At 43.3% G+C, this 25,969-nt stretch overlaps 1 protein-coding gene across 1 annotated transcript in view; it reads right to left on the bottom strand.

The window, feature by feature from the left end:
* tfcp2l1 (transcription factor CP2-like 1) overlaps window positions 1–25,969 on the bottom strand; it is an 81,899-nt gene that overhangs the window by 11,351 nt on the left and 44,579 nt on the right. Inside the window, exons 9-12 of the mRNA XM_034187295.1 lie at window positions 14,509–14,560; window positions 14,279–14,372; window positions 8,856–8,946; window positions 6,379–6,458 (exon numbers count right to left, since the gene is read on the bottom strand). Coding sequence (XP_034043186.1) covers window positions 6,379–6,458; window positions 8,856–8,946; window positions 14,279–14,372; window positions 14,509–14,560 — 317 coding nt within the window. The remainder of the gene's footprint in view (window positions 1–6,378; window positions 6,459–8,855; window positions 8,947–14,278; window positions 14,373–14,508; window positions 14,561–25,969) is intronic.

The following is a 25,969-nucleotide window of genomic DNA, read 5'->3' as shown; positions in this document are numbered from 1 at the left end:
GAACATCTCTGTTTGCACACATGCAGACATGAACATCTCTTTGCGCACACGCAGACATGAACATCTATTTGCTTGTGCACATGCAGACATGAACATCTCTTTGTACACACGCAGACATGAACATCTCTTTGTGCACACACAGACATGAACATCTCTTTGAGCACACACAGACATGAACATCTCTTTGAGCACACGCAGACATGAAGGTCTGTTACTTTACACAGACACCAGTCTGTGCACAAACACGAATGTCTGTTCATTTGTGCGCACACACAGACATAAACGTTTCTTTGCGCACACGCAGACATGAACATCTCTCTGTTTGCATACACGCAGACATGAACATCTCTCTGTTTGCATACACGCAGACGAACATCTCTTTGTTTGCATACACGCAGACATGGACATCTCTTTGTGCACACACAGACATGAACATCTCTTTGTACACACGCAGACATGAACATCTCTTTGTGCACACACAGACATGAACACCTCTTTGAGCACACACAGACATGAACATCTCTTTGCACACACGCAGACATGAACATCTCTTTGTGCACACGCAGACATGAACATCTCTTTGATTGCGCACATGCATACATGAGCATCTCTTTTGTTTGCACACACGCATACATGAGCATCTCTTTTGTTTGCACACACGCAGACATGAACATCTCTTTGTTTGCGCACACGCAGACATGAACATCTCTTTGTTTGCGCACATGCAGACATGAACATGTCTTTGTCTGCGCACACGCAGACATGAACATCTCTTTGTCTGCGCACACGCAGACATGAACATCTCTTTGTTTGCACACATGCAGACATGAACATCTCTTTGCTTGTGCACATGCAGACACGAACATCTCTTTGCACACACGCAGACATGAACATCTCTTTGTTTGCGCACACGCAGACATGAACATCTCTTTGTTTGCGCACACGCAGACATGAACATCTCTTTGTTTGCGCACACGCAGACATGAACATCTCTTTGATAGCGCACATGCATACATGAGCATCTCTTTTGTTTGCGCACACGCAGACATGAACATCTCTTTGCACAGACGCAGACATGAACATCTCTTTGTTTGCATACACGCAGACATGGACATCTCTTTGATTGCGCACATGCATACATGAGCATCTCTTTTGTTTGCACACACGCAGACATGAACATCTCTTTGTTTGCACACACGCAGACATGAACATTTCTTTGTTTGCGCACACGCAGACATGAACATCTCTTTGTTTGCATACACGCAGACATGGACATCTCTTTGACTGCGCACATGCATACATGAGCATCTCTTTTGTTTGCACACACGCAGACATGAACATCTCTTTGCGCGCACACAGACATGAACATCTCTTTGCGCACACACAGACATGAACATCTCTTTGCGCACACACAGACATGAAGGTCTGTTACTTTGCACAGACACCAGACTGTGCACAAGCACGAATGTCTGGTCATTTGTGCACACACACAGACATGAACGTTTCTTTGTGCAGACACAGACATGAACATCTCTTTGCACACACGCAGACATGAACATCTCTCTGTTTGCATACACGCAGACATGAACATCTCTTTGTTTGCATACACGCAGACATGGACATCTCTTTGATTGCGCACATGCATACATGAGCATTTCTTTTGTTTGCACACACTCAGACATGAACATCTCTTTGTTTGCACACACGCAGACATGAACATCTCTTTGTTTGCGCACACACAGACATGAACATGTCTTTGTCTGCGCACACGCAGACATGAACATCTCTTTGTTTGCGCACACGCAGACATGAACATCTCTTTGTTTGCGCACACGCAGACATGAACATCTCTGTTTGCACACATGCAGACATGAACATCTCTTTGCGCACATGCAGACATGAACATCTATTTGCTTGTGCACATGCAGACATGAACATCTCTTTGTACACACGCAGACATGAACATCTCTTTGTGCACACACAGACATGAACATCTCTTTGAGCACACACAGACATGAACATCTCTTTGAGCACACACAGACATGAACATCTCTTTGAGCACACGCAGACATGAAGGTCTGTTACTTTACACAGACACCAGTCTGTGCACAAACACGAATGTCTGTTCATTTGTGCACACACACAGACATAAACGTTTCTTTGCGCACACGCAGACATGAACATCTCTTTGCTTGCGCACATGCAGACACGAACATCTCTTTGCACACACGCAGACATGAACATCTCTTTGTCTGCGCACATGCAGACATGAACATCTCTTTGTCTGCGCACATGCAGACATGAACATCTCTTTGTTTGTGCACACGCAGACATGAACATCTCTTTGCTTGTGCACATGCAGACACGAACATCTCTTTGTACACACGCAGACATGAACATCTCTTTGTTTGCGCATGCACAGACATGAACATCTCTTTGATTGCGCACATGCATACATGAGCATCTCTTTTGTTTGCACACACGCAGACATGAACATCTCTTTGTTTGCACACACGCAGACATGAACATCTCTTTGTTTGCACACACGCAGACATGAACATCTATTTGCTTGTGCACATGCAGACATGAACATCTCTTTGTACACACGCAGACATGAACATCTCTTTGTGCACACGCAGACATGAACATCTCTTTGAGCACACACAGACATGAACATCTCTTTGAGCACACGCAGACATGAAGGTCTGTTACTTTACACAGACACCAGTCTGTGCACAAACACGAATGTCTGTTCATTTGTGCACACACACAAACATGAACGTTTCTTTGCGCACACACAGACATGAACATCTCTTTGCACACGCGCAGACATGAACATCTCTTTGTTTGCGCACGCGCAGACATGAACATCTCTTTGTTTGCGCACGCGCAGACATGAACATCTCTTTGATTGCGCACCGCAGACATGAACATCTCTTTGATTGCGCACATGCATACATGAGCATCTCTTTTGTTTGCGCACACGCATACATGAGCATCTCTTTTGTTTGCACACACGCAGACATGAACATCTCTTTGTCTGCGCACACGCAGACATGAACATCTCTGTCTGCGCACACGCAGACATGAACATCTCTTTGTCTGCGCACACGCAGACATGAACATCTCTGTCTGCGCACACGCAGACATGAACATCTCTTTGTCTGCGCACACGCAGACATGAACATCTCTTTGTCTGCGCACACGCAGACATGAACATCTCTTTGTTTGCACACACGCAGACATGAACATCTATTTGCTTGTGCACACGCAGACATGAACATCTCTTTGTTTGCATACGCGCAGACATGAACATCTGTTTGTTTGCGTATGCGCAGACATGAACATCTCTTTGATTGCGCACATGCATACATGAGCATCTCTTTTGTTTGCACACATGCAGACATGAACATCTCTGTTTTCACACACGCAGACATGAACATCTCTTTGTTTGCATACGCGCAGACATGAACATCTGTTTGTTTGCGTATGCGCAGACATGAACATCTCTTTGATTGCGCACATGCATACATGAGCATCTCTTTTGTTTGCACACATGCAGACATGAACATCTCTGTTTTCACACACGCAGACATGAACATCTCTTTGTTTGCGCACACACAGACATGAACATCTCTTTGTTTGCACACACGCAGACATGAACATCTCTTTGCTTGTGCACACGCAGACACGAACATCTGTTTGCTTGTGCACATGCAGGCATGAACATCTCTGTTTGCGCACACGCAGACATGAACATCTCTTTGTCTGTGCGCATGCAGACATGAACATCTCTTTGCGCACACGCAGACATGAACATCTCTTTGCGCACATGCAGACATGAACATCTATTTGTGCACACACAGACATGAAGGTCTGTTACTTTGCACAGACACCAGCGTCTGTTTGTGTGCAAACACGTCTGTTCATTTGCGCACACACACATACATGAACATTCATTCATTTGCACACACACACATAGACACAAACGTTTGTGTGTCAGGATTTGGCCCTGATCGGGGCGTCGATTCGATTTCTCCCTCTTTCTTTTTCTCACCGTCTGCCCTAGCTTTGATTTATTAGTGTTTTATTTTCATCATGTGTTTATTCTCTGTTCTGTTTTACTTTGCCACTTTGTTTCTTTGTTACTTTTCATACTTTGGCCATAGTTCAGTTCCATTCTAGTTTTGTTCAGCCGGTTTGGGTTTTCATTGTTTATCATTAGTTTGTCACTTGTTTATTTTGTTCTCCTCATTTGTGATATTGTCTGTTATGCTTTTGGAATTGGATTTTGTTTTCTGTTTATGGTTTAGTCTTTATCTGTCTGTTTTGCCATTTGGTTATCTTTTATTGTATACTTCTGTCATAAGCCATTTCCAGTTTAGTTTTGTCTTAGTGTTTATTCCCTATTTTTTCCCTGATCAGTTCTTATGTAGTTTTTCTTTTGTGCCCAAGCAGAGGGTCACCCCTTTGAGTCTGGTCTGCTTGAGGTTTCTTCCTCAGAGAGAGAGTTTTTACCACTGTTGCTCTGGGGGTTAGTAAGGCTAGACCTTACTTGTGTGAAGCGCCTTGAGGCAACTCTGTTATGATTTGGCACTATATGAATGAAAATAAATCGAAAAATTTAAATTGAAATTGTGCTTATTATGTTTTAGTTCGATTTTCTGTGCCCATGTTCTTGTCCTATTCATAATATTCTGCCCTCGGTTTCTGTTTTAGCTCTGTTCTCAGTTTTCCCTTCATCCCATTTGTTTGTTCTTACTCCACGCCCCTGCACCTGTGATTGTGTCTTTGTCTCTCACTTTTATTCTGTCTGCTTCATGTTTTCATTCACTCACACTCTTGGCGCCTGTTCATGTGTCTTTGTCTTTTCATCACTCCACGCTGTTTTGTCTCCACCTCACTATCTTGCACAGTGCACAATCTTTGTCCTCCAGCCAATGCCCCCTTTCTAGATCTTTCACCCCACGTGCACCTTGTTAACACCGCCCTATTTAATCTCTTTCCAGCCACCACGCCTCTGCCAGTTTGTTGTCTTTAGTACACATTCCAGCGCCTGTATTCAGTCCTGTTTTTGCCAAGATGTGTACCGTATCCTGCTCTGTTTTCCTTCACCGTGGCTTTTGCCTCTTCCCAGATGTCTGTGTCTGCTCGTGCCTCTGAACCCTGCTCAACCATGACTGCGTTTTTGCCTAATGCTGACTGTTCCTCTGCTCCGCTGAGTGACCACCTGTGTACCATACCTGAGCCTGGAATAAAGACCATGATTTCTCTTACACCTAAGCCTAGTCTGGGAGTCTGCATTGTGGGTCAGGGATGAACGGCGCCAAAACAGGACGTTGATAAGACTAATATTTTTGGAGAAACTACAGATATTATGTAACAACAGTGATCAGTGGATGTTACTAATTAAGGCCATTCCAAATCATTATAGAAATGTTGCATAAAAATGTCAGGTACCTATTTTATAAACACTACCTAATCTAGAGCCCATGGACCTCCACAGGCAATGTGCTCGTGTTTATCCGTATGTGTACAACCACAGTGTACATGTAGCGAGTTGCTCTGGGTTTTTTAACTCCTCACACTGGCTCAGTTTGGGACGCAACTCACAATGTTCGGCATGGAAGTCGGAAGCTCTGTCCAGTTGGCTAAAACACAGGCTCTGGCCTGTGTATCCTTTGGCTGTTGGGGGAGTGTCGGGGCCTATTGACTAACACATGCACAGTGACTCCTGCTGGCCTCCGTCACATATGCATGTTGTGAACCTGTCAGATATGTCTGAATATTGTGCTGTGTACGTCACAGAAAAATGATGCACTTGACTTTATACCAGGTTTTTGGTTGTCTTTGGCTCAAGAGTAGATGGATGAGTGGACAAGGAGCTGGCCTGCCAATATGCAGACCTGGGTTTGAATCCCTCTCATGCTACCTGTCTGTGTCCTTGGACAAGACACTTAATCTGCAGTCCACCCAGCTATAAATGGGTACCGGCCTCGGCTGGAGAAGTAACCTGTGTCTGACTGGCGTCGCCTCCAGGGGGAGCTGCAGACTGGTGACATGTACCGGCACCAATGGCAGTCAGGGCTTACTTTGGCTCAATAACTTTCTGCTGCCTCCTGATAGCGCTGAGCATCACTTTGTACCAGTTAGTAGAGGGGGTCCAAGGTCTTTTATAATTGTAAGAAAAAAGGCAAACTGTGATGAGAATGTAGTTTTCTTGGTGACTGCTGCTTGCACAACTTTTATTTTTCACTTTAGAAATCTTTATTCTATACATGCCAAGAGATATATACAGTAGTTCTGAAATTTGGAAATTAAGATGTCACTTTTTGTTTTTCTTAAAATAATTTCACACTTAGTTAAGTGTGTACTCACTGTCTCCACCTGGCTTGACTGGAGGAGGATCTGTGTTCTGCTGCTGACACACATAGATGGTGAGACGAGGTTGTATACACCTGAAAAATGCCACAAGACAATGTAGCAGTGTAACACCAAGAACAGCCACTAATATGTGTTAATTGATTAAAAGTGAGCATTTTTCCTTTTTCTCAACAATAATTTAGTGTAGCTGAAAATGAACACATATGTAACAATGTTTTTATCTTTGTTTATAACTTTATATAAAAGTTAATGATTTATTGGTATAGAAAAGGGAAGTCATCTGAAGAAAATAAGGCAGCACAGTGAAAAACAGGACAACACCCTCCTTGTGTTGATGAAAAAATGGTGGTGGGCTGATGAGTGCAGTGAATCCTGTTATTCATGGAGACCACCTGCTGGCAGTTGGGTCAACCAGATGGTTGAATGGAAGTTGAGGAGGTTGAGTACCCTCAACCTCTGCCTGAACATGTTCAATTGCAACGCATTTGCACAGGTCGCCTGGTGGCCCTGTCCACAAGTGATGTGGTCCAACTCAGACTGAGTGCCAACACTGTCAGACAGAAGGATGGAGGCTGCAAATAATCACCGTCTGGTTTAATAAACGCAGACACACTGCCCACATGTTGAAATCAATTAGAGTCAGCCTACGCCAGGTCGTAAATCAAACATTTACAAGCAATGAACCTGCAGCAGATAAATCATCCCTCCACTGTTGTCGTGGCAATCCTGATGTTGGTATGACAGTCTTCCCACCTGATGCAGAGAATGCTCCTGAGGGAAAATTGGTGGAATCATTTGAGGGTCTTCAGGTGGTGGCTATAGGTAGTCCAGGTCTCAGATCCATACAGAAGGGTTGGCATGAGATAAAGGATCATTTTCCCCTTGTGTTGAAAGTCAAGGTTCTTCAAAACATGGGTGCAAAGTCAGTCCAAGGCAGTTCCGGCACACTTAAAGTAGTGTTGGATCTTGCCATCGATGTCAGCATTTGATGACACATGGCTGCTCTAGTATGGAAAGTGGGTCACATTCTTTGGGACCTGTTTGTGCAGTTTCACAGCAGGAAGCTTTGGATTGACCTTGTTGGGTGGAGGCTGGACCTCTGTCTTCTTTTGGTTGATGTGAAGACCAAGCTTGGGTGTAGGCTTCATCAAAGGTTTCAAGGATTTTCTGAAGACCTTCTTCCATAAAAGATGACATGCCTCTGTCATCAGCATACTGGAAGTCCAGGAGTGAAGTGGTGGTGATTTTCTTCTTGGCTCTCAATCAGCTCAGGCTGAAGAGTTTTCCATCTGTTCTGTACACAATGTCAGTTAATAGTGGCATCTTGTCCTTGATCAGGTGGAGGATTATGCCACGAAGATGATGAAGAGTGTGGGGGTGATAATACAGTCCTGCTTTACTCCATAAATCATTCATAAGTCATTAGACATTCATGTCTCTGGGTTGTCAACCTTAGAGATCAAGAGATGCCTGTGAAGGGCTTATGGAGTCATGACATTGCTGGACGAAGGTGCTGATATCTTTGTGGATGAATGAAGGGTCAAGTCTTTAGGGTCCTGGGGCTACCTGTTTTAATGTATGATTTTGAGACATGGACACTAACCAGAGACGTAAGGCAGCGACTGGAGGTCTTTGGTACTCTGTCTCTTCAGAAGATCCCTGGGTATTGGAGGAATGACTTTGTGTCAAATGAACAGTTACTTCGGGAGCCTAAGAAGAAGGGCTGCATTTCGATAGCGCTCAAGTGGATGCTAAAAGTTTACTTCCCCACCAAATGGTAGTACTCATTAAAAGGTGGTTGGATTGAGACAATGCTGGTGTGTCTTGGGCAAGTGTCTTGCCCAAGGACACAGATAGCATGAGCTGGATTCAAACCCAGGTCTACATGTTGGCAGACCAGCTCCTTATCCACTGAACCTGTCCTGCAGGCTAAGATGAGAAGTATCACTGAGGGTGCATCAGCAACCAACATTTTGGTCATCTGGTGCATTTGTCTCTGCATGATCCAGCACATAAGGGCCCCAATCTTGAAGACTCAAGGAGACATCCACACTTCAGCTGGCTATGACAGATGGATGGATGATTACTTTCTAGAGGTGGTGACAGCCCAGTTATCTGCCTAAATGACTGCCATGCAGGATTCAGGGCAGTTCCATAGTGTCATGGGTAGCAGCTTTATCCTTGGTGTTTCAAAGCATTCACTGTGGCAGCCATGATGTCATTCCAAGATTAAGGCTGCATATTTAGATTTTGAAAGTAGCCCCTGTTGAATCGGCCATGTCAGACAATGTCTGATTGATAAATTTAGCCCTTGACAAAAGTGCACTGATCATTCCACGTTTCTAGTCAATGTCCCTAAATGGAAGGTGGCCGATTGGGCAAACTGTACATTTTTGGGGATGTTCTTTGCATGAGGTTGCCTTCTTACTGGAACTTGCATTCCTTAGAATTATACTGTATGTATCACTCACCTTTCCTTCATGGTGTTAAAAAGGCGAATACCATCTGCTGGGCCGCAGATCTGGATCAGATCTTCCCTGCTCATCCTCAACAGATCAGCACCTGTGAGAAGAACAGGGAATCAAACTCTTAGTTTTGTCTTTTCTACAAGCTCATGGTGTGATACTTTCCAATGTGGACTGCACTAACAAACTCAAAAGGGGGTCATGTTGAGGAACATCAAGTTTTATCTGCATTTTACATTTAAATGTAGTTAGAGCTTCATCTAAAACATCCTTAAGCTACCAATCACTGTAGAAACTTTAGCATTTTAGGCCAAATTTAAGTCTGAAACAGTTCATTTCAGACTTCTATGGAATGTCTTTTGGAAATTTACATGCGAATTCCAGTTTTTCTTTGTAGGACTCTCCCACAGAGCTGGTTTGTACTTTTGGGAACGTCTCCACTGACATGTGACCACAGTGCAATACCACATCGACTATATTTGTGATGTGTAGATGAACCACATGACAAAGACACAATCTCCTCTTCAGAATCAGCAGCTCTGTAGTGGTGTGGTTACGGCAGTAGACCCAGTATCAGACAAAATGAGTTTGGTTCTTTGTAGGAACTGCACTTTTTTAAAAAGGTACTTTAAAGTTAAGGTTACGATTAGGGCTACATTAACTTTCTGTGATCATTGGGGTTGTGATTACATTAAGGCTAGGGCAAGCATTAGTTTTACAGTAGTGTTCAGATTAATAGTAGTGCTATGTGACTGAAAAGATTAATCCAGGTTTTCAGTATATTTCTTATTGTTACATGGGAAACAAGGTACCAGTAGATTCAGTAGATTCTCACAAATCCAACAAGACCAAGCATTCATGATATGCACACTCTCAAGGCTATGAAATTGGGCTATTAGTAAAAAAAAAAAGCAGAAAAGAGTGTGTTCACAATAATAGTAGTGTGGCATTCAGTCAGTGAGTTGATTAATTTTGTGGAACAAACAGGTGTGAATCAGGTGTCCCCTATTTAAGGATGAAGCCAGTACCTGTTGAACATGCTTTTCTCTTTGAAAGCCTGAGGAAAATGGGACGTTCAAGACATTGTTCAGTAGAACAGCGTAGTTTTATTAAAAAGTTGATTGGAGAGGGGAAAACTTATACGCAGGTGCAAAAAAAATATAGGCTGTTCAGAGTTGCGTCAGGAAGGGCATCCGGCGTAAAACTTGTGCCAATTCAACATGCAGATCCACCTTGGATTTGCTGTGGCGACCCAGAGTGCAAACAAGGGAGCAGCCGAAGGGACTTACTTTATCTACAATGATCTCCAATGCTTTAAAATGGACCAAAAAAAAAAAAAAACTGAGACGTGTGGAAGAAAATGGAAAACAACCATCAAAATGGATAGAAGAATAACCAGAATGGCAAAGGCTCACCCACTGATCAGCTCCAGGATGATCAAAGACAGTCTGGAGTTACCTGTAAGTGCTGTGACAGTTAGAAGATGCCTGTGTGAAGCTAATTTATTTGCAAGAATCCCCTGCAAAGTCCCTCTGTTAAATAAAAGACATGTGCAGAAGAGGTTACAATTTGCCAAAGAACACATCAACTGGCTTGAAGAGAAATGGAGGAATATTTTGTGGACTGATGAGAGTAAAATTGATCTTTTTGGATCCAAGGGCCGCAGACAGTTTGTGAGATGACCCCCAAACTCTGAATTCAAGCCACAGTTCACAGTGAAGACAGTGAAGCATTGTGGTGCAAGCATCATGATATGGGCATGTTTCTCCTACTATGGTGTTGGGCCTATATATCGCATACCAGGTATCATGGATCAGTTTGGATATGTCAAAATACTTGAAGAGGTCATGTTGCCTTATGCTGAAGAGGACATGCCCTTGAAATGGGTGTTTCAACAAGACAGTGACCCCAAGCACACTAGTAAATGAGCAAAATCTTGGTTCCAAACCAACAAAATGAATGCCTCGCATATGTGAAGAAATCATGAAAAACTGTGGTTATACAACTAAATACTAGTTTAGTGATTCACAGGATTGCTAAAAAAGCAGTTTGAACATAATACTTTTGAGTTTGTAGCGTCAACAGCAGATGCTACTATTATTGTGAACACCCCCTTTCTACTTTTTTTTTTTACTAATAGCCCAGTTTCATAGCCTTAAGAGTGTGCATATCATGAATGCTTGGTCTTGTTGGATTTGTGAGAATCTACTGAATCTACTGGTACCTTGTTTCCCATGTAACAATAAGAAATATACTCAAAACCTGGATTAATCGTTTTAGTCACACAGCACTACTATTATTCTGAACACTACTGTAAGAGGAGGAGCAGCCGGAGAAAAGTCCAAACCTCCAGGGTGCTGCGATTGACAACCACAGTGGGGTGGAGGGGTGCACTGAAGCCAGGCCCGGATGTTCACAAGTCATTTTTTGCACGTTCAAGTCAAGTCTCAAGTCTTTGAGGGGCAATGTCAAGTCAAGACTCAAGTTTCTGGCCATCTGGTCTGTCCCTAATGCTGTCACATAGCACTACTATTATTCTGAACACTACTGTATGTCAGTGTCACATGAAGACCAGATTAAGGTTAGGGTTTGTTTTGGTGTTTGCTTAAAATTAGGGTTAGAATTAGATTAACACTTGGGCAAGGATTATCTTTAGGTTAAGGTTGGAGCTAGGATTACTGTAGCTCTAGGTTAGGATAAAGTTAGGGCTAAATTGAAGTTGTGCCAAAACTCTACACACAAGCAAGGTAAGACACAACACTTGTAAAACACAAAGCTCTGTCAAAATGAAACCCTATAGTCAAAACCTAACAATCTCTTTTAAAAATGTCATTCTAGCAACAAAATGATACACACACGCACCATGATGTGTTTCACACAAAACATTGAAGTCAATATATTTTTATTTGCTTTTTCTCAAACAAACTGAAAGTTACAGTAGTTAGCAACAAAAGTGTTTCCCTGTTTTTTATTCATTTTTTATTTTATGTTTTAAATAGAAATTTCTTACAAATACCTAAAGAAAGATAGAATACCGTACAGTTCAAATTCAAAACATAAAAGAAAACAATGAAAACAAGTGTTTACAGTACTGTAGTTTTCATACATGGTACAGTAACATCAGAATGATATTGCACTTGACAGTACTATCCACTGTGTGGTGGCTGAGGTTTGAGCGGACCCTTTGTCCACACTCTAAAAAAATGAATTGCTGTCTCAGTGAGAAAAAGTGATGTAACAATTTGCATAGTAAGTTATTGTATTTTACATTAACTTCACTATGTAACGTTATTCCTACTCATGTAACTAGAGACGTCTTGTGGCATTATGAAATAACTATATTGAAATAACAAAAGAAAAAAATATGCAAATTGTTACATAAATTTTTCTCATTGAGACAGCACCTTTTCTTAGAGTGCAGCTTCCCTCAGTGTGAGGCCGTGGTTGATCACATGGTCCACCAAAGTTGCTCGAATTTCATCTGAAACATTTCTCCTTCTTGCTCTTCTTTGTTCACGTATCTCTGTCTTCCTTGTCCTCTGCCTCTTTCTCTGGATGTTCCCACCTCCATGATTGCAGATTTGACAAAATGTCTTACGTGAGCTTGATTTGTAGTGGAAAATGTCAGGCTGATTGGCGGTGAGTTTTCTGTGTGAGTGTTTTCAGATGTGTGCATAAGTATTTCCAATTGCCAGATGTGTTTTGCATTTTTATTAAAAGTTTTTTCCCAATGATAAGGTATTTCTTTGAGTTCAGTGTCTAATGTAGGAAACTGTGTGTAATGTTCTGCAACAACTGTTTTGAAGAATTGCAAGCAAAGTACAAAGCAGAAAATGTGTTTAAGTTATTGTCACATTGTGTTTTACCTACTGTTACAAGAAGTTTTGGATTTGAAGTTGTAGTCTAAACATTCACTTTTTGGCTGTAAGCAGTTGGCAAAAACTGTAACACTTCAGGTGACCTGGATGAACTTGCTGAAAAGTTGTATAACACAGTCCTTTTAACCAGTCAGTGTCTCTTTATGTGCTCTATAGATAGTGTGCAGTGATGTCACATGCAACATGCGGTTTTGTGTTTGCAGCCATACTGGATGGCAAGCTGTATGTACACACAGCATGGCCGATGCTGGATCGTCAGTGGACGACAAAGCAAATTTCTCCCATACAGCTAAATCCTGAACATCAGAAGAGGTATTTAGACAAAATACAGAGAATCAATATGGATCCCTACAATATTTTTCTTGAGAAGTTCACTAGTTTTATCGATTTTGAGCGGACGCCAGATGTGTGGTATCCAGACATTTTCAACTTCTTTATCAACACTCCATCACCCTACACAGGAGAAGCCCTGAAGACATAAAAGTTTGGATGCCTACAGCTTCTTTGCAGCTGGATGGGTGCAGAATGTGGTCATTAATCAGGTTACTGATGACATCTCTGTAATAAAAGCTAGAGTAATCGCCTAAACCTTCATCGTATAAACTGGATGCTCACACTCACTGGTCGAAAGTCCCAATGTTTTGTATGGTTTTTCATGTAATAAACACGGTATATAATGGTTTTTCCCTCACATCGGACAAATGTCCTGTCCGATTGCAATGTATTTCCATTAAAAACCCCTTGCATATATCAGACAGAGCAGTCTGGATGTGCCCAGTAACAGAGGTACGAAATTGAAGTTCAGCACTGACACTTGCCAAATCGAGGAAAGCAGGTACCATATTTCCTTTATTCAAAGCCCGGGCATTTATTTTTTTCAAACCGTGCTCAGACACAGCCCACAGTTGGACTAAATAATTTGGACACTGCAAAAAGCTGTGATTTGTCAATTTTACGGTTTCACTCCTTCCTCTCCCGTCATATTTTAAAGTTTTTGCAGTGTGCACAGTAATTACATTTCAATCATGGATCAAATACATTTGGCAGAAAAGTCCACAAATATGAAGAACTTCACAACATGGAGTCAAAAAACTACAAAGTCGCCCAAATGACCCATAATCCATTGAGGAAATTGTACACCTTACCTTTGGTTTGGAGGTTAATTGATTAAAGAAAGAAGAGCTCATTGAGGGACAAATTAATCCAGAAAAAGCATAATCCAGAAAAATGCGATGGAGAACTTTACAACGGTCATGTTTCACACCACTCTTTATCAGCAGGAAAATGATAAAAAAAAATGAACCCTGGACCCCTTCTTTTGATGGCTCATGTAATTGTATGCACAGCAATGAAACACCATGTTGGTATAATTTGTGTAGACAGTCACGAATAAAGTGAAAGAGCACATTTGCCGTTCATGCAATGTGGAAGTTGCCGTCAAGTATGGCTGTGTGACCACAAATCACATGATCCGTGGCGTCACCTGCACACCATCTATGGTTGAGTCACTCCATTTGCCTAACTAGTTCATGCAATGTTGACCCTTGTTACCTGTGAAGCTGGAGAAGAGCCTTGAGAAAGGCGTGAACCTGTGACGGTGCAGCCACTGCTGAGTGTCCTGCAGCGAGGACGATGGCACAAGGTGCTACATATCAAAAAGAAGAAGAGTCCTTGAAATGAGTATAGCAGCAGAGCATCCACTGTCTCCAAATAATGGCCTAAAAGGAATAAGAGAGCAACGGCATTAACACTTTCATATTGCACTGTTATCTGTTACTTACATCAGAGCAGCCGGGCATGAGCAGGTCCTCCTGCTGGTTTGGAGAGCTGTTGCTACAAAAACATGTAAATGAAGAAGAAAAAAAATCATTGTGGTGACTGGATGAGTATTTTGTTTGCACTTCTAGCATTTTACTGTTCTACTTATGAGTGCTGACATGTTCTGAGGTGCTTCTGGAGCATGTTGCATGTACAGGAGGCTCTACTGCTGAGTGACATGGTATGCTAAGCCCTCATGGGGGCGCTCTAACACTTTACTGCAGTGCCACAATAGAGTTTGGCAAACATCACGCCATATTGTCACCCAGACGTGCGTGCGGTAGCACACATTTCAGGAGATGACAGCACAAACTTGCACCAAAGTTTGCAAAATACTTGTATAAGCAGTTCTTTTGTAAGAGGAAAAGTTGTACTTGCAGTTATTTCACTGCAGCCAGTGAAATTTATATTTCATAATTGATATTTCATATTTTGTGTGGCCACCTCCATTTCATTTAATATACATTAATTCCTGTACACATTACAAAAAAGTTGAGACTCCAAAGCATGTACCACTTTGTAAAGTTATTGCAAACACAACACATTATTGTTGTTATATTTTTCATTTCACAATTTGCCACACATTCTCTATAAGGGACAGGTCAGAACTTCAGGCATGCCAGTCCAGTATCTTTGTCCTTTTCTACTACAGCCATGTACTCGTAATGTGTGTTGAAAATGATTTTGCATTGTCTTGTCGAAAAATGTGTGGACTTCCATAGGAAAGATGTCATTTTGAAGACAGCATATGTTTCTCTAAAATCTCACTGTATTTTTCTGCATTAATGTACATTACCTTTGACAAGGGCACTGACACAACCCCATACCATGACAGACCCTGACCTTTGAACCTGTTGATGATAGTAGTCTTAATGGTCCTTGTTGTCTTTGGTCCAAAACACACAGTACCCATTTCTTTCAAATAAGATCTGGAATACTGATTTGTCTTACTACAATACACTTTTCCAGTGTGTGATAGTCCAACCTGATGCCCCAGAGGTAAAAAAAAGTTCATCCTGCTTCTGCACAAGGTTAAAATACAGCTTCTTTTTTACACAGTAACATTTTAAGTAGCATTTGTGAATGTAACTCTGTATTATAGTGCTTGACAAAGGGTTCCCAAAGTAATCCCTTGCCTATATGGTTATATCAGCTATTGATGAATGATGGTTCTTGAAGCAGTACCATCTGAAGGATCAGAGATCACAGGTGTTCAAGTTGGTCTTACACCCTTGACCTTAACACCCTGAAATTCCTCCAGATTCCTTGAATCATTTAATGATATCATGAACTGTAGGAGGAGAAATATGGAAATCCTTTTCAATCATTCTTTGTGGAACATTTTTAACATTTCAATGACTTTGTCACACGTTTGACAAACTGGAGATCCTCTGCCCATCTTTACTCCTCAAAGACTCAGCATTCTTGGACACTGATTTTGATTTTGAACCAAATACTGATTCATGCCAATCGCCTGTTCACATCACCTTTGAAATAACACCATCATGTAATTTTTTTATGTCTTTACCAGCCCCAATTTTCCCCATCCCAACTTTTTATTCTTTTTTTAACATGTTGCAGGCCTGAAATAGAAGTGCACTAATGAATGAAAAAAAGTTCACCACACAAAACGTGAAACATCAGGATGAACCCTGTCTGCAGTGGCACAAACGTCTAAGTAAATGTAAGAATCCTTAGTATTGAGTATGTAGTATCTATTACTTAGCATAGGTCAGGGGTTGAACTTCGGATTAAAGAGGAACAATGCAGGTTTCTGTCCTGGCCATCTTCACTCTCACAAGGATCCTGAAGGGGGCCTGGGAGTTTGCCCATCCAGTCTATATATGTTTTGGGGACTTGGAGAAGGCGTATCATGGGGAGATCTGTGGGAGGTGCTGCGGTAGTATGGAGTGAGGGGGTCCCTTCTCAGGGCCATCCAATCTCTGTACTCAAAAAGCGAGAGCTGTGTTTGTTTAGGTTCTCGGCAGTAAGTCGGACTCGTTTCCGGTGGGGGTTGGCCTCCATCGGGATGTGTCTTGTCATCAATCCTGTTTGTGATATTCATGGACAGGATATTGAGGTGTAGTCTGTAGTCAACCACCAGTAGAGAACTGCACTCTACTGGTGGTTGGCTATCACTTCCTGTTCTGGAGCACAGCGGTGTTTTGCTGTATCTGTTAGCTGTTTAATCTGCGTAGTTAGATTGATCTAGATAACTACTTGTAGATAACGATTTGTTTCACAGTGTAATCTTCACGTGCCGTAACTAAAGCACTCCCTCTGCTGAATCACCTCTAAATTATTTACACATTATTCACTTTGTGTGTTTTTAGGAATCTGCTAGCTTAGCGCAGCTACTAGCTCTTAGCCGGTTTAGCATGGCGGCTTCTCCTGTCTCTCCCGCACTTCTCTGCTCTGGGTGTGAAATGTTTAGTTAATCCTCGGCCTCCTTTAGCAGTAACGGTACTTGTAATAAGTGTAGTTTATTCGTAGCTTTGGAGGCCAGGCTGGGCGAATTGGAGACTCGTCTCCGCACCTTGGAAAATCCTACAGCTAGCCAGGCCCCTGTAGTCGGTGCGGACCAAGGTAGCTTAGCCGCCGTTAGCTGCCCCCCAGCAGATCCCGAGCAGCCGGGAAAACAGGCCGGCTGGGTGACTGTGAGGAGGAAGCGTAGTCCTAAACAGAAGCCCCCTGTACACCACCAACCCATTCACATCTCTAACCGTTTTTCCCCACTCGGTGACACACCCGCCGAGGATCAAACTCTGGTTACTGGCGACTCTGTTTTGAGAAATGTGAAGTTAGCGACACCAGCAACCATAGTCAATTGCCTTCCGGGGGCCAGAGCAGGCGACATTGAAGGAAATTTGAAACTGCTGGCTAAGGCTAAGCGTAAATTCGGTAAGATTGTAATTCACGTCGGCAGTAATGACACCCGGTTACGCCAATCGGAGGTCACTAAAATTAATATTGAATCGGTGTGTAACTTTGCAAAAACAATGTCGGACTCTGTAGTTTTCTCTGAGCCGCTCCCCAATCGGACCAGGAGTGACATGTTTAGCTGCATGTTCTCCTTGAATTGCTGTCTGTCTGAGTGGTGTCCAAAAAATGAGGTGGTCTTCATAGATAATTGACAAAGCTTCTGGGGAAAACCTGGTCTTGTTAGGAGAGACGCCATCCATCCCAATTTGGATGGAGCAGCTCTCATTTCTAGAAATCTGGCCAATTTTATTAAACACTACAAACCGTGACTATCCAGGGTTGGGACCAGGAAGCAGAGTTGTAGTCTTACACACCTCTCTGCAGCTTCACTCCCCATGCCAGGCTGTGTGGAGACGTGCGCGGACTTCTTGATGCAGTGCTCGCTCGTCTTTTCACAGCGTCCCGTCATGTACGTAGCAGACGCCAGCCGGGTGGCTTATGTGATCAATTTGCTTCGAGGAGAGGCACGCGCCTGGGCTACGGCGCTTTGGGAGCAGAATTCATGGCTCCTAACGGTTTATACTGAGTTTGTGAGGGAGTTCTGACAGGTGTTCGACCACCCTCATAGAGGCGAGACCGCTTCAAGTGTGCTGCTGTCGATAAAACAGGGGCGTCGGAGCGCAGCGAAGTATGCAGTCGACTTCCGCATCGCGGCAGCGCGAGCCGGCTGGAATGCTGTTGCGCTCCGCGCCGCCTTTGTAAACGGACTGTCTCTGGTCCTTAAGGAGCACCTGGTGGCGAAGGACGAGCCGCGGGATTTAGATGGGCTTATCGACCTGATTATACGGTTAGACAACCGATTAACGGAACACCGACGGGAACGAGACGTGGGGCGTGGCCAGGCACAAGCCGTCCCTCTTCCTCCCGGGTCCGAAAGGAAGCCGACTTCCCCACGCTCCACTGCCAGGGCTCTCCACGTGACAACAGCTCCCCCTGCTGACGTTGCTATGGAAACGAGCAGGACCAAAAAGCGATCAGATCAGAGACAAAGGAGGCTGATCCGTGGAGAGTGTTTTCTCTGCAGCTCTACCGAGCACACACAGAGAGAATGCCCCAAACGGTCAAAACAACAGCACTCGTCCTTAGAGACTGGGCTAAGGGTGGGTCACAACACCCACGTGGGGAAACCCCGACGATCTGCACGAATCCCAGTCACGATCCTGAGTGGGGATCTAACCCTTCACGCCCCAGCACTGGTGGACACAGGGTCGGAGGGGAATCTGCTGGATAGCAGATGGGCAAAGGAGGTTGGGCTCCCTCTAATGGCCTTACCATCACCATTGTCGGTGCGGGCGCTAGATGGCACCCTTCTTCCACTAATCACACACCAGACACAGCCAGTGACATTGGTGGTGTCTGGGAATCACAGGGAGGAGATTGTGTTTTATGTAACACCTTCTACCTCCCGAGTGATTTTGGGTTTTCCATGGGTGTTAAAACACAATCCCCGGATTGACTGGCTGTCTGGGGTTGTGGTTCAGTGGAGCGAAACCTGCCACCGGGAGTTAAACTGCAGGAATGTCTTACAGACATAAAGACATGGATGACCTCTAATTCCTGCTTTTAAATTCAGATAAAACTGAAGTTATTGTACTTGGCCCCACAAATCTTAGAAACATGGTGTCTAACCAGATCCTTACTCTGGATGGCATTACCCTGACCTCTAGTAATACTGTGAGAAATCTTGGAGTCATTTTTGATCAGGATATGTCCTTCAATGTGCATATTAAGCAAATATGTAGGACTGCTTTTTTACATTTGCGCAGTATCTCTCAAATTAGAAAGGTCTTGTCTCAGAGTGATGCTGAAAAACTAATTCATGCATTTATTTCCTCTAGGCTGGACTATTGTAATTCATTATTATCAGGTTGTCCTAAAAGTTCCCTGAAAAGCCTTCAGTTAATTCAAAATGCTGCAGCTAGAGTGCTGACGGGGACTAGAAGGAGAGAGCATATTTCACCCATATTGGCCTCTCTTCATTGGCTTCCTGTTAATTCTAGAATAGAGTTTAAAATTCTTCTTCTTACTTATAAGGTTTTGAATAATCAGGTCCCATCTTATCTTAGGGACCTCTTAGTACCATATCACCCCAATAGAGCGCTTCGCTCTCAGACTGCAGGCTTACTTGTAGTTCCTAGGGTTTTAAGAGTAGAATGGGAGGCAGAGCCTTCAGCTTTCAGGCTCCTCTCCTGTGGAACCAGCTCTTGATCTACTGGATAGTTTTCATTCCTACTCTCACCTATGGTCATGAGGGTTGGGTCATGAATAAAAGAAATAGATTGCAGGTACAAGTGGCCAAAATGGGCTTCCTCAGGAGGGTGGCTAGTGTCTCCCTTAGAGAAAGGATGAGAAGCTTGGTTATCCATGAGGAGCTTGGAATAGGGCCTTGGTGTTGAAAGGAGCCAGCTGAGGTAGTTTGGGCATCTGGTAAGGATGCCCCCTGGCTGTCTCCCTAGGGAGGTGTTCCAGGCACATCCATCTGGGAGGAGACCAAGACCCGGGACTGGGTGGAGAGATTATATCTCCACACTGGCCTGGGAACACATTGGAATCCCCCAGTCGGAGGTGGTTAATGTGGCCCGGGAAATGGAAGTCTGGGGTACCCTGCTGGAGCTGTTGCCCCGTGACCCGATCCCGGATAAGCAGTTGAAGATGAGATGAGATGAGGTCAGTGGTCAGCGACCTGCGGATCCGGAGCTGCATGTGGCTCTTTAACCTGTCCACAGTGGCTCCCGGTACCTAAAGGCTTTGAATCTTAGAATCCATGTCTTTGAATCTTTTTTTTCTTCCTGTGCAGCAGCATTTTTTAAATTGAAAAAATGAAAGGATTTCAGACTGAGTGATCCTATGATGTAACAGGCAACCAATCATGCAGAGTGTCTTCACGAAGGTGAGAACTTTGTTTGTGGACTCGGACACTACATTCTGCTGAGTGAGGGTGAGTACATCAGTGCATGTGAGACAGCAAGCGCGGAGCAGAGAGGGAGGATTTTAGCCCAAGTCTGGAACACATGTTAAGTAAAAAACAAAACTGTGGCGCCGCGTTTTTCCTCACTCCAGTTTCAGTACCGGTCTGGTACCCACGATGCCATCCTGTTTACATGTGTGCACATCAGTGACAATTATACTGAATTTATGAGATGACATTGATGTCAATTTGTATCATCATCACACACACACAAACACACACACAAAAATCATCAAAATTCCTTAAAAATATGAATGCACTGAATAAAATCACGCATACATGTTGAGAAACTGCAGTGATGTTCAGAAGCAGAAATCACATTAAGCTCTGAACTCTAATCAGCTAATAACTTTAATAGGCTGTTTTTTTCCAACGTTATTTATTTTACGAGGTCTATTAGAAAAGTATCCGACCTTATTATTTTTTCAAAAACCATATGGATTTGAATCACGTGTGATTACATCAGACATGCTTGAACCCTCGTGGGCATGCGAGAGTTTTTTCACGCCTGTCGGTTACGTCATTCGCCTGTGGGCAGTCTTTGAGTGAGGAGTCGCCCACCCTCTTGTCGATTTTTTCATTGTTTAGGAATGGCTCAGAGACTGCTGCTTTGTTTGATCAAAATTTTTTCAAAACTGTAAGGCACAACTGAGTGGACACCATTCGAAAAATTCAGCTGGTTTTCGGTAAAAATTTTAACGGCTGATGAGAGATTTTGGTCTGGTAGTATTGCCGTAAGGACGGCCCACGGCGCCTGACGGCGATCTGCGCTTCGAGGTGACAGCATCTCACCGTTTTAAGTTGAAAACTTTCACATTTCAGGCTCTGTTGACCCAGGAAGTCGTCAGAGAACAGAGAACTTTCAGAAGAAGTCGGCATGAGGAGTTTATTCGGACATTCCATTGTTAACGGACATTTTGTAATGAAAGAACATGCGGGCAGAGTCGCATGTCGGGCCGGACCCGACCGCGGGGGGTCGCGACAGGAAAAACACCTCCGTTGGAAACCTTAACGGACAAGTTGGAACATGCCCAAGCTGTTAAACAATTTCTCAGTTACTCACTTGTTGAAAGCCATCCAAAGCCAGCTGAATTTTACAAATGGTTTTCAACACGGAGGTGTTTTTCCTGTCGCGGCGCACACAGATTTGCCGAGTCATCACGGAAACGACTCGGCGAATTTGCGCGCACGTCTTTCATTACAAAATGTCCTTAAACAGTGGAATGTCCGCGTAAAGTCCTCATGCCGGCCTCTTCTGAATCTTCTCTGTTCTCTCACGACGTCCTGGGTCAACAGAGCCTTAAATTAGGATGACTTCAGCTTGAAACAGGTCGACGACGGCGCCTGGAAGTGCTGCAGGACGTCCCGCTTCGTGGGAAGTCCTTACAGCGACAGAAACACCCCATAATCTCTCATCAGCCGTTAAACTTTTCACCGAAAACCAGCTGAATTTCTCGAATAGTGTCCACTCGGATATTCCTCACAGGTCCAGAAAAAAGTTTGATAAAGCAACGCGCGCCGTCTCGAGCAGCGTGTGAAACAAAGGAATTCAGCCGAGAGGGCGGGACCACATCTCACTCAAGGCCTGCCCACAGGGAAATGACGTCACCGACACGCGTGAAAAAACTCACGCATGCGCACGAGGGTTCAAGTATGATTGGTGTAATCGCATGTCAATCAAATCCATATAGTTTTTTTTTTTTTATAAAACTGCCAGTTAGTTTTATAAGATACCTCGTAGATCTTGAGCTAATGTAGTTGGATTTTATGTTCAAGTGCAAAATGTGACTGAGGAGAAAAAAACAGAATGACTTCCATCACACAAAAATGAACTAGAGTCAAAATAAAAATACAAGCTGCTGATTTTTTTATGTTGGTTTTCAAAGACATGAGGCTGCAGCTATATGTCTTATTTATGTCGAAATGAGTACCTCTTATTTTATTCTTATTTATTTAACAAATAGGTGGAGTCAAATAAGCCTGCATTGTTTTGTTCAGTTTATATCAAAGTTTGCCTGCACGCTTGTGTATTTTTTCCTTGTTTATAAGAGTTTGGTGTTTTCATTTGTTGTACAAAGTTTTAAAAAAACAATAAAATGTTAACGTTTTCCTTTATAGCAATTCTTTCATTTCAGAAATGCAACAGAAACAACCACAAACCAGAAACTGTTATGTGCTGGGGTGTTTGGCTGGCTTGGTTTTTGTTTTCTGTTTCTCCCACCAAGTGGTATGCATTCAGGACTGAGTGGCTGAGTATTAGGACCTCACCCTGAACACCTGAGGCTTGTTTTCACGTGCAGGTCATCAGGGCTCACAGCTGTGGTGTATTCTGTCTTGATCAGAGATTGCTGCACTTAAACCTTGAATGCACAGTGTGTGATTGCCAGAGACACGACCTTGTGAGCAGACGTGTGAGATCGACGTCAGGAGAACAATCTCACCATTACGGATGCAGAGACCGCTCCAGGTTTGATGCCACAGTCTGTGAAGGAGGATTGGGTGAGGTCTCACGCTCTTCAGCACACTTCCTGAGGTAATTTGGTTTTGGTGACTTTTATGAAATAATGACAGTGGATTTGGTGTCCCTCACACCTTGTTGTATTGAGCTGTCATGTTATGCTAATTGTCTAATCAGCTTCTGCTGCAGTGGAGATTTGAACTGAGTTGTTCCGTGCCTGCAGGGTGAGAAGCTGATATATATTTAAGCCAGGAAATGTTTGCTGATTGTGTGCACCTTTGAGCTGTGTCTCTCTGGGTGGAGAGTGTTGGACTCACCTCATGTTTTCTTTCTTCACAGACTCGGTTTGTCGCGGCCACCTGGGGGGTGTCGGCGGGGTCCCTGGGTCCGAACTGCTGTGGCTCCGGACCGTTTGCGCTGCTGAGAGCGCGCCGTGTTTTCACCTCACCAGACCGCGGACATTTTTGGTTGTTTATCACTAAACTCACTATGATTATTAAATTCTGTTATCTTTTGAACCGTGCTCTGCTTATTTTATGCTGGGTCCTGTCAAACGCTGGGTCGGTGCTCTGACCGCGTCTGACACATAACAAACATTAGGACTACATGTAAAATTTTAAAAAGAAAGAATGTTGCACTATTCCCAGTTTCTCCACTCACACTCAAAGAAGCCAAAAGTTCTTCCAGAGTTGTGACGTGGTTGGCTTCCCTCACTTGTCTCCTTCCAGCATGGACATTTAATTTTTTGAGAACTACCTACCTGACACAGATTTATCATAAAGTACCACACAGTTTGTATTTCTGAATGATTGATGTAAATGAAGTTTAAGAAACAGTCAGTGATTTGGAGATAAATGTTCATGTTTTCATCCTCTGACATTTTTCAAGAAAACTGGCTGTAAAATTAATTAATTCTTACATTTAGAATAAACTGCCCTGACCTGAACCTTTTTTTTTTTTTTTTTTTTTTTTTGTGGAAAATGTTGCAGGCCTTAAATATAGGAATGGATGTATATTAACAAATAAAATAAAACTGACAACACAACATGAAATATATTGGTTCCATGAGTCTGCAGTTACATAAATAGAAGTCAATGTCAGGATCTTAAACAGCTTCTACATACACAAAAGACCTATTTCTCTCAAATATTGTTCACATATCTGTCTAAATCTGTGTTCGTGAGCACTTCTCCTTTGCTGAGATAATCCAACCCACCTCACAGCTGTGGCATATCAAGATGCTGATTAGACAGCATGATTATTGCACAGGCGTGTAATAATCAAACTATCTCCATTTTTAGGATACTGCAGGCATTTGTCACTCCCCTGGAGGAGAAGGTCTTTCAGGGTGGCCATGGCAGGGCAAATTAACTGGGTTTGTTGCTGTAGGGTAAGGACTGCAAGACCTGATGGGAGATACTACCGAAGGTGGTTGAGAACGACAGGGATAAGGACCTGTGGGACTTCAAATTCCAGAAAGTCTACCAGGTGCTAACCAACCAACCAGAACATAGTCGTGGTTGACAAGGAAAAGAAGACCACAGTTGTGATTGATGCAGCAATCCCAGCTGACAGCAATATCAGAAAGAGCATGAGAAAAACTGAGAAGCACCAAAGGCTGAAGGAGCAACTAGAGCAGATATGGAAGGTAAAGTCCAAAGTGGTCCAAGTAGTAATAGCTGTAACCCCAAAACTGGAAGAGTAGCTTTAGCAAATTCCAGGCACAACATCAAAGGTTCATCAAAGGACTGCACTCGAGAAGGAACAGCTAAGATACTGTGCAGAACCCTCAAATTCCCAGGCCTGTGGTGGAGGCCCAGAGCATGAGGAACACACAGGTTATATACGAGGTCTGTGAGATAAGTAACGTACCTTTTTATTTTTTTCAAAAACTATATGGATTTGAATCACGTGAGATTACATCAGCCAACCTTGAACCCTCGTGCGCATGCGTGAGTTTTTTCACGCCTGTCGGTTACGTCATTCGCCTGTGGGCAGGCTTTGAGTGAGGAGTGGTCCACCCCTCCCGTCGGAATTCCTTTGTCTAACAACTTGCTGAGAGACTGGCGCTTTGCTTTATCAAAATTTTTTCAGAACCTGTGAGGCAGATCGAAGTGGACACCATTCGAGAAATTCAGCTGGTTTTCGGTGAAAATTTTAACGGCTGATGAGAGATTATGGAGTGTTAATGTCGCTTTAAGTAGTTCCCACAGAGCGGGACGTCGCGCCGTGCTCTGAGGCGTATTTTTTTGAACAGCATTTCAGATGGAAACTACCAGCTGCATCTGCCAACACTGCTGAAACAACAATGGTAATTGAGAAACTGTTAGTCCTGAAGTTATACCTGAGGTCAGACGACTGAGCCAAAGTGCCAGCAATTTATCGATCTTGGCCATGTATGAACTGACTTGAGAACAGCAATCATTAATGGAAACAGAAATTCTGCAAGCTCTGCTGTTCATCCCCACTGCTCTGGTATACGTTCAAAAAAAGGAAACAATCTGCATTCTGTTTTAGCATGAGCTTAAAGTGGAGCTGCATCAAAATATCTGAGCATCCAAATATTTAAATTCAATTTACTTTATTCGTAGAGCACCAAATCACAACAATGCTGCCTCAAGGTGCTTCACACAAGTAAGGTCAAACCAAAAGCACCGTGCGCAACTGTGCGCACACCACCACAAATCTGAACAGGCTGTTAAATCCACAATAGACCTTACAGTACAGATAATTGTCCATTCCTTCCCATGGGTGACGTAAATAATGTGAATATTGTCTCCATCATAACTGCATATTACACGGCAGCTGCATCTCTCTGTGGTGCGCAGTAATGCATCATTGCATGCGTCAGGCTCAGAGCTGAACGGATCTCACCTTGTAATAAATGATCGCCTTCTAACTCTGCAGGAGATATGACATGGAACTGTTGTGCCAGGCCGTGACAGCATTAATAAACATGAATCTCACCTCCCACAGCGGTCCAGGAGTGTTTCACAGCGCGGACATGGACGTGAAG

The sequence above is a fragment of the Thalassophryne amazonica genome, chromosome 14 (genome assembly GCF_902500255.1).
Source record: "Thalassophryne amazonica chromosome 14, fThaAma1.1, whole genome shotgun sequence".
In the NCBI taxonomy this organism is placed as follows: Eukaryota; Metazoa; Chordata; class Actinopteri; order Batrachoidiformes; family Batrachoididae; genus Thalassophryne; species Thalassophryne amazonica.
This window is presented reverse-complemented; position numbering and strand designations above follow the sequence as displayed.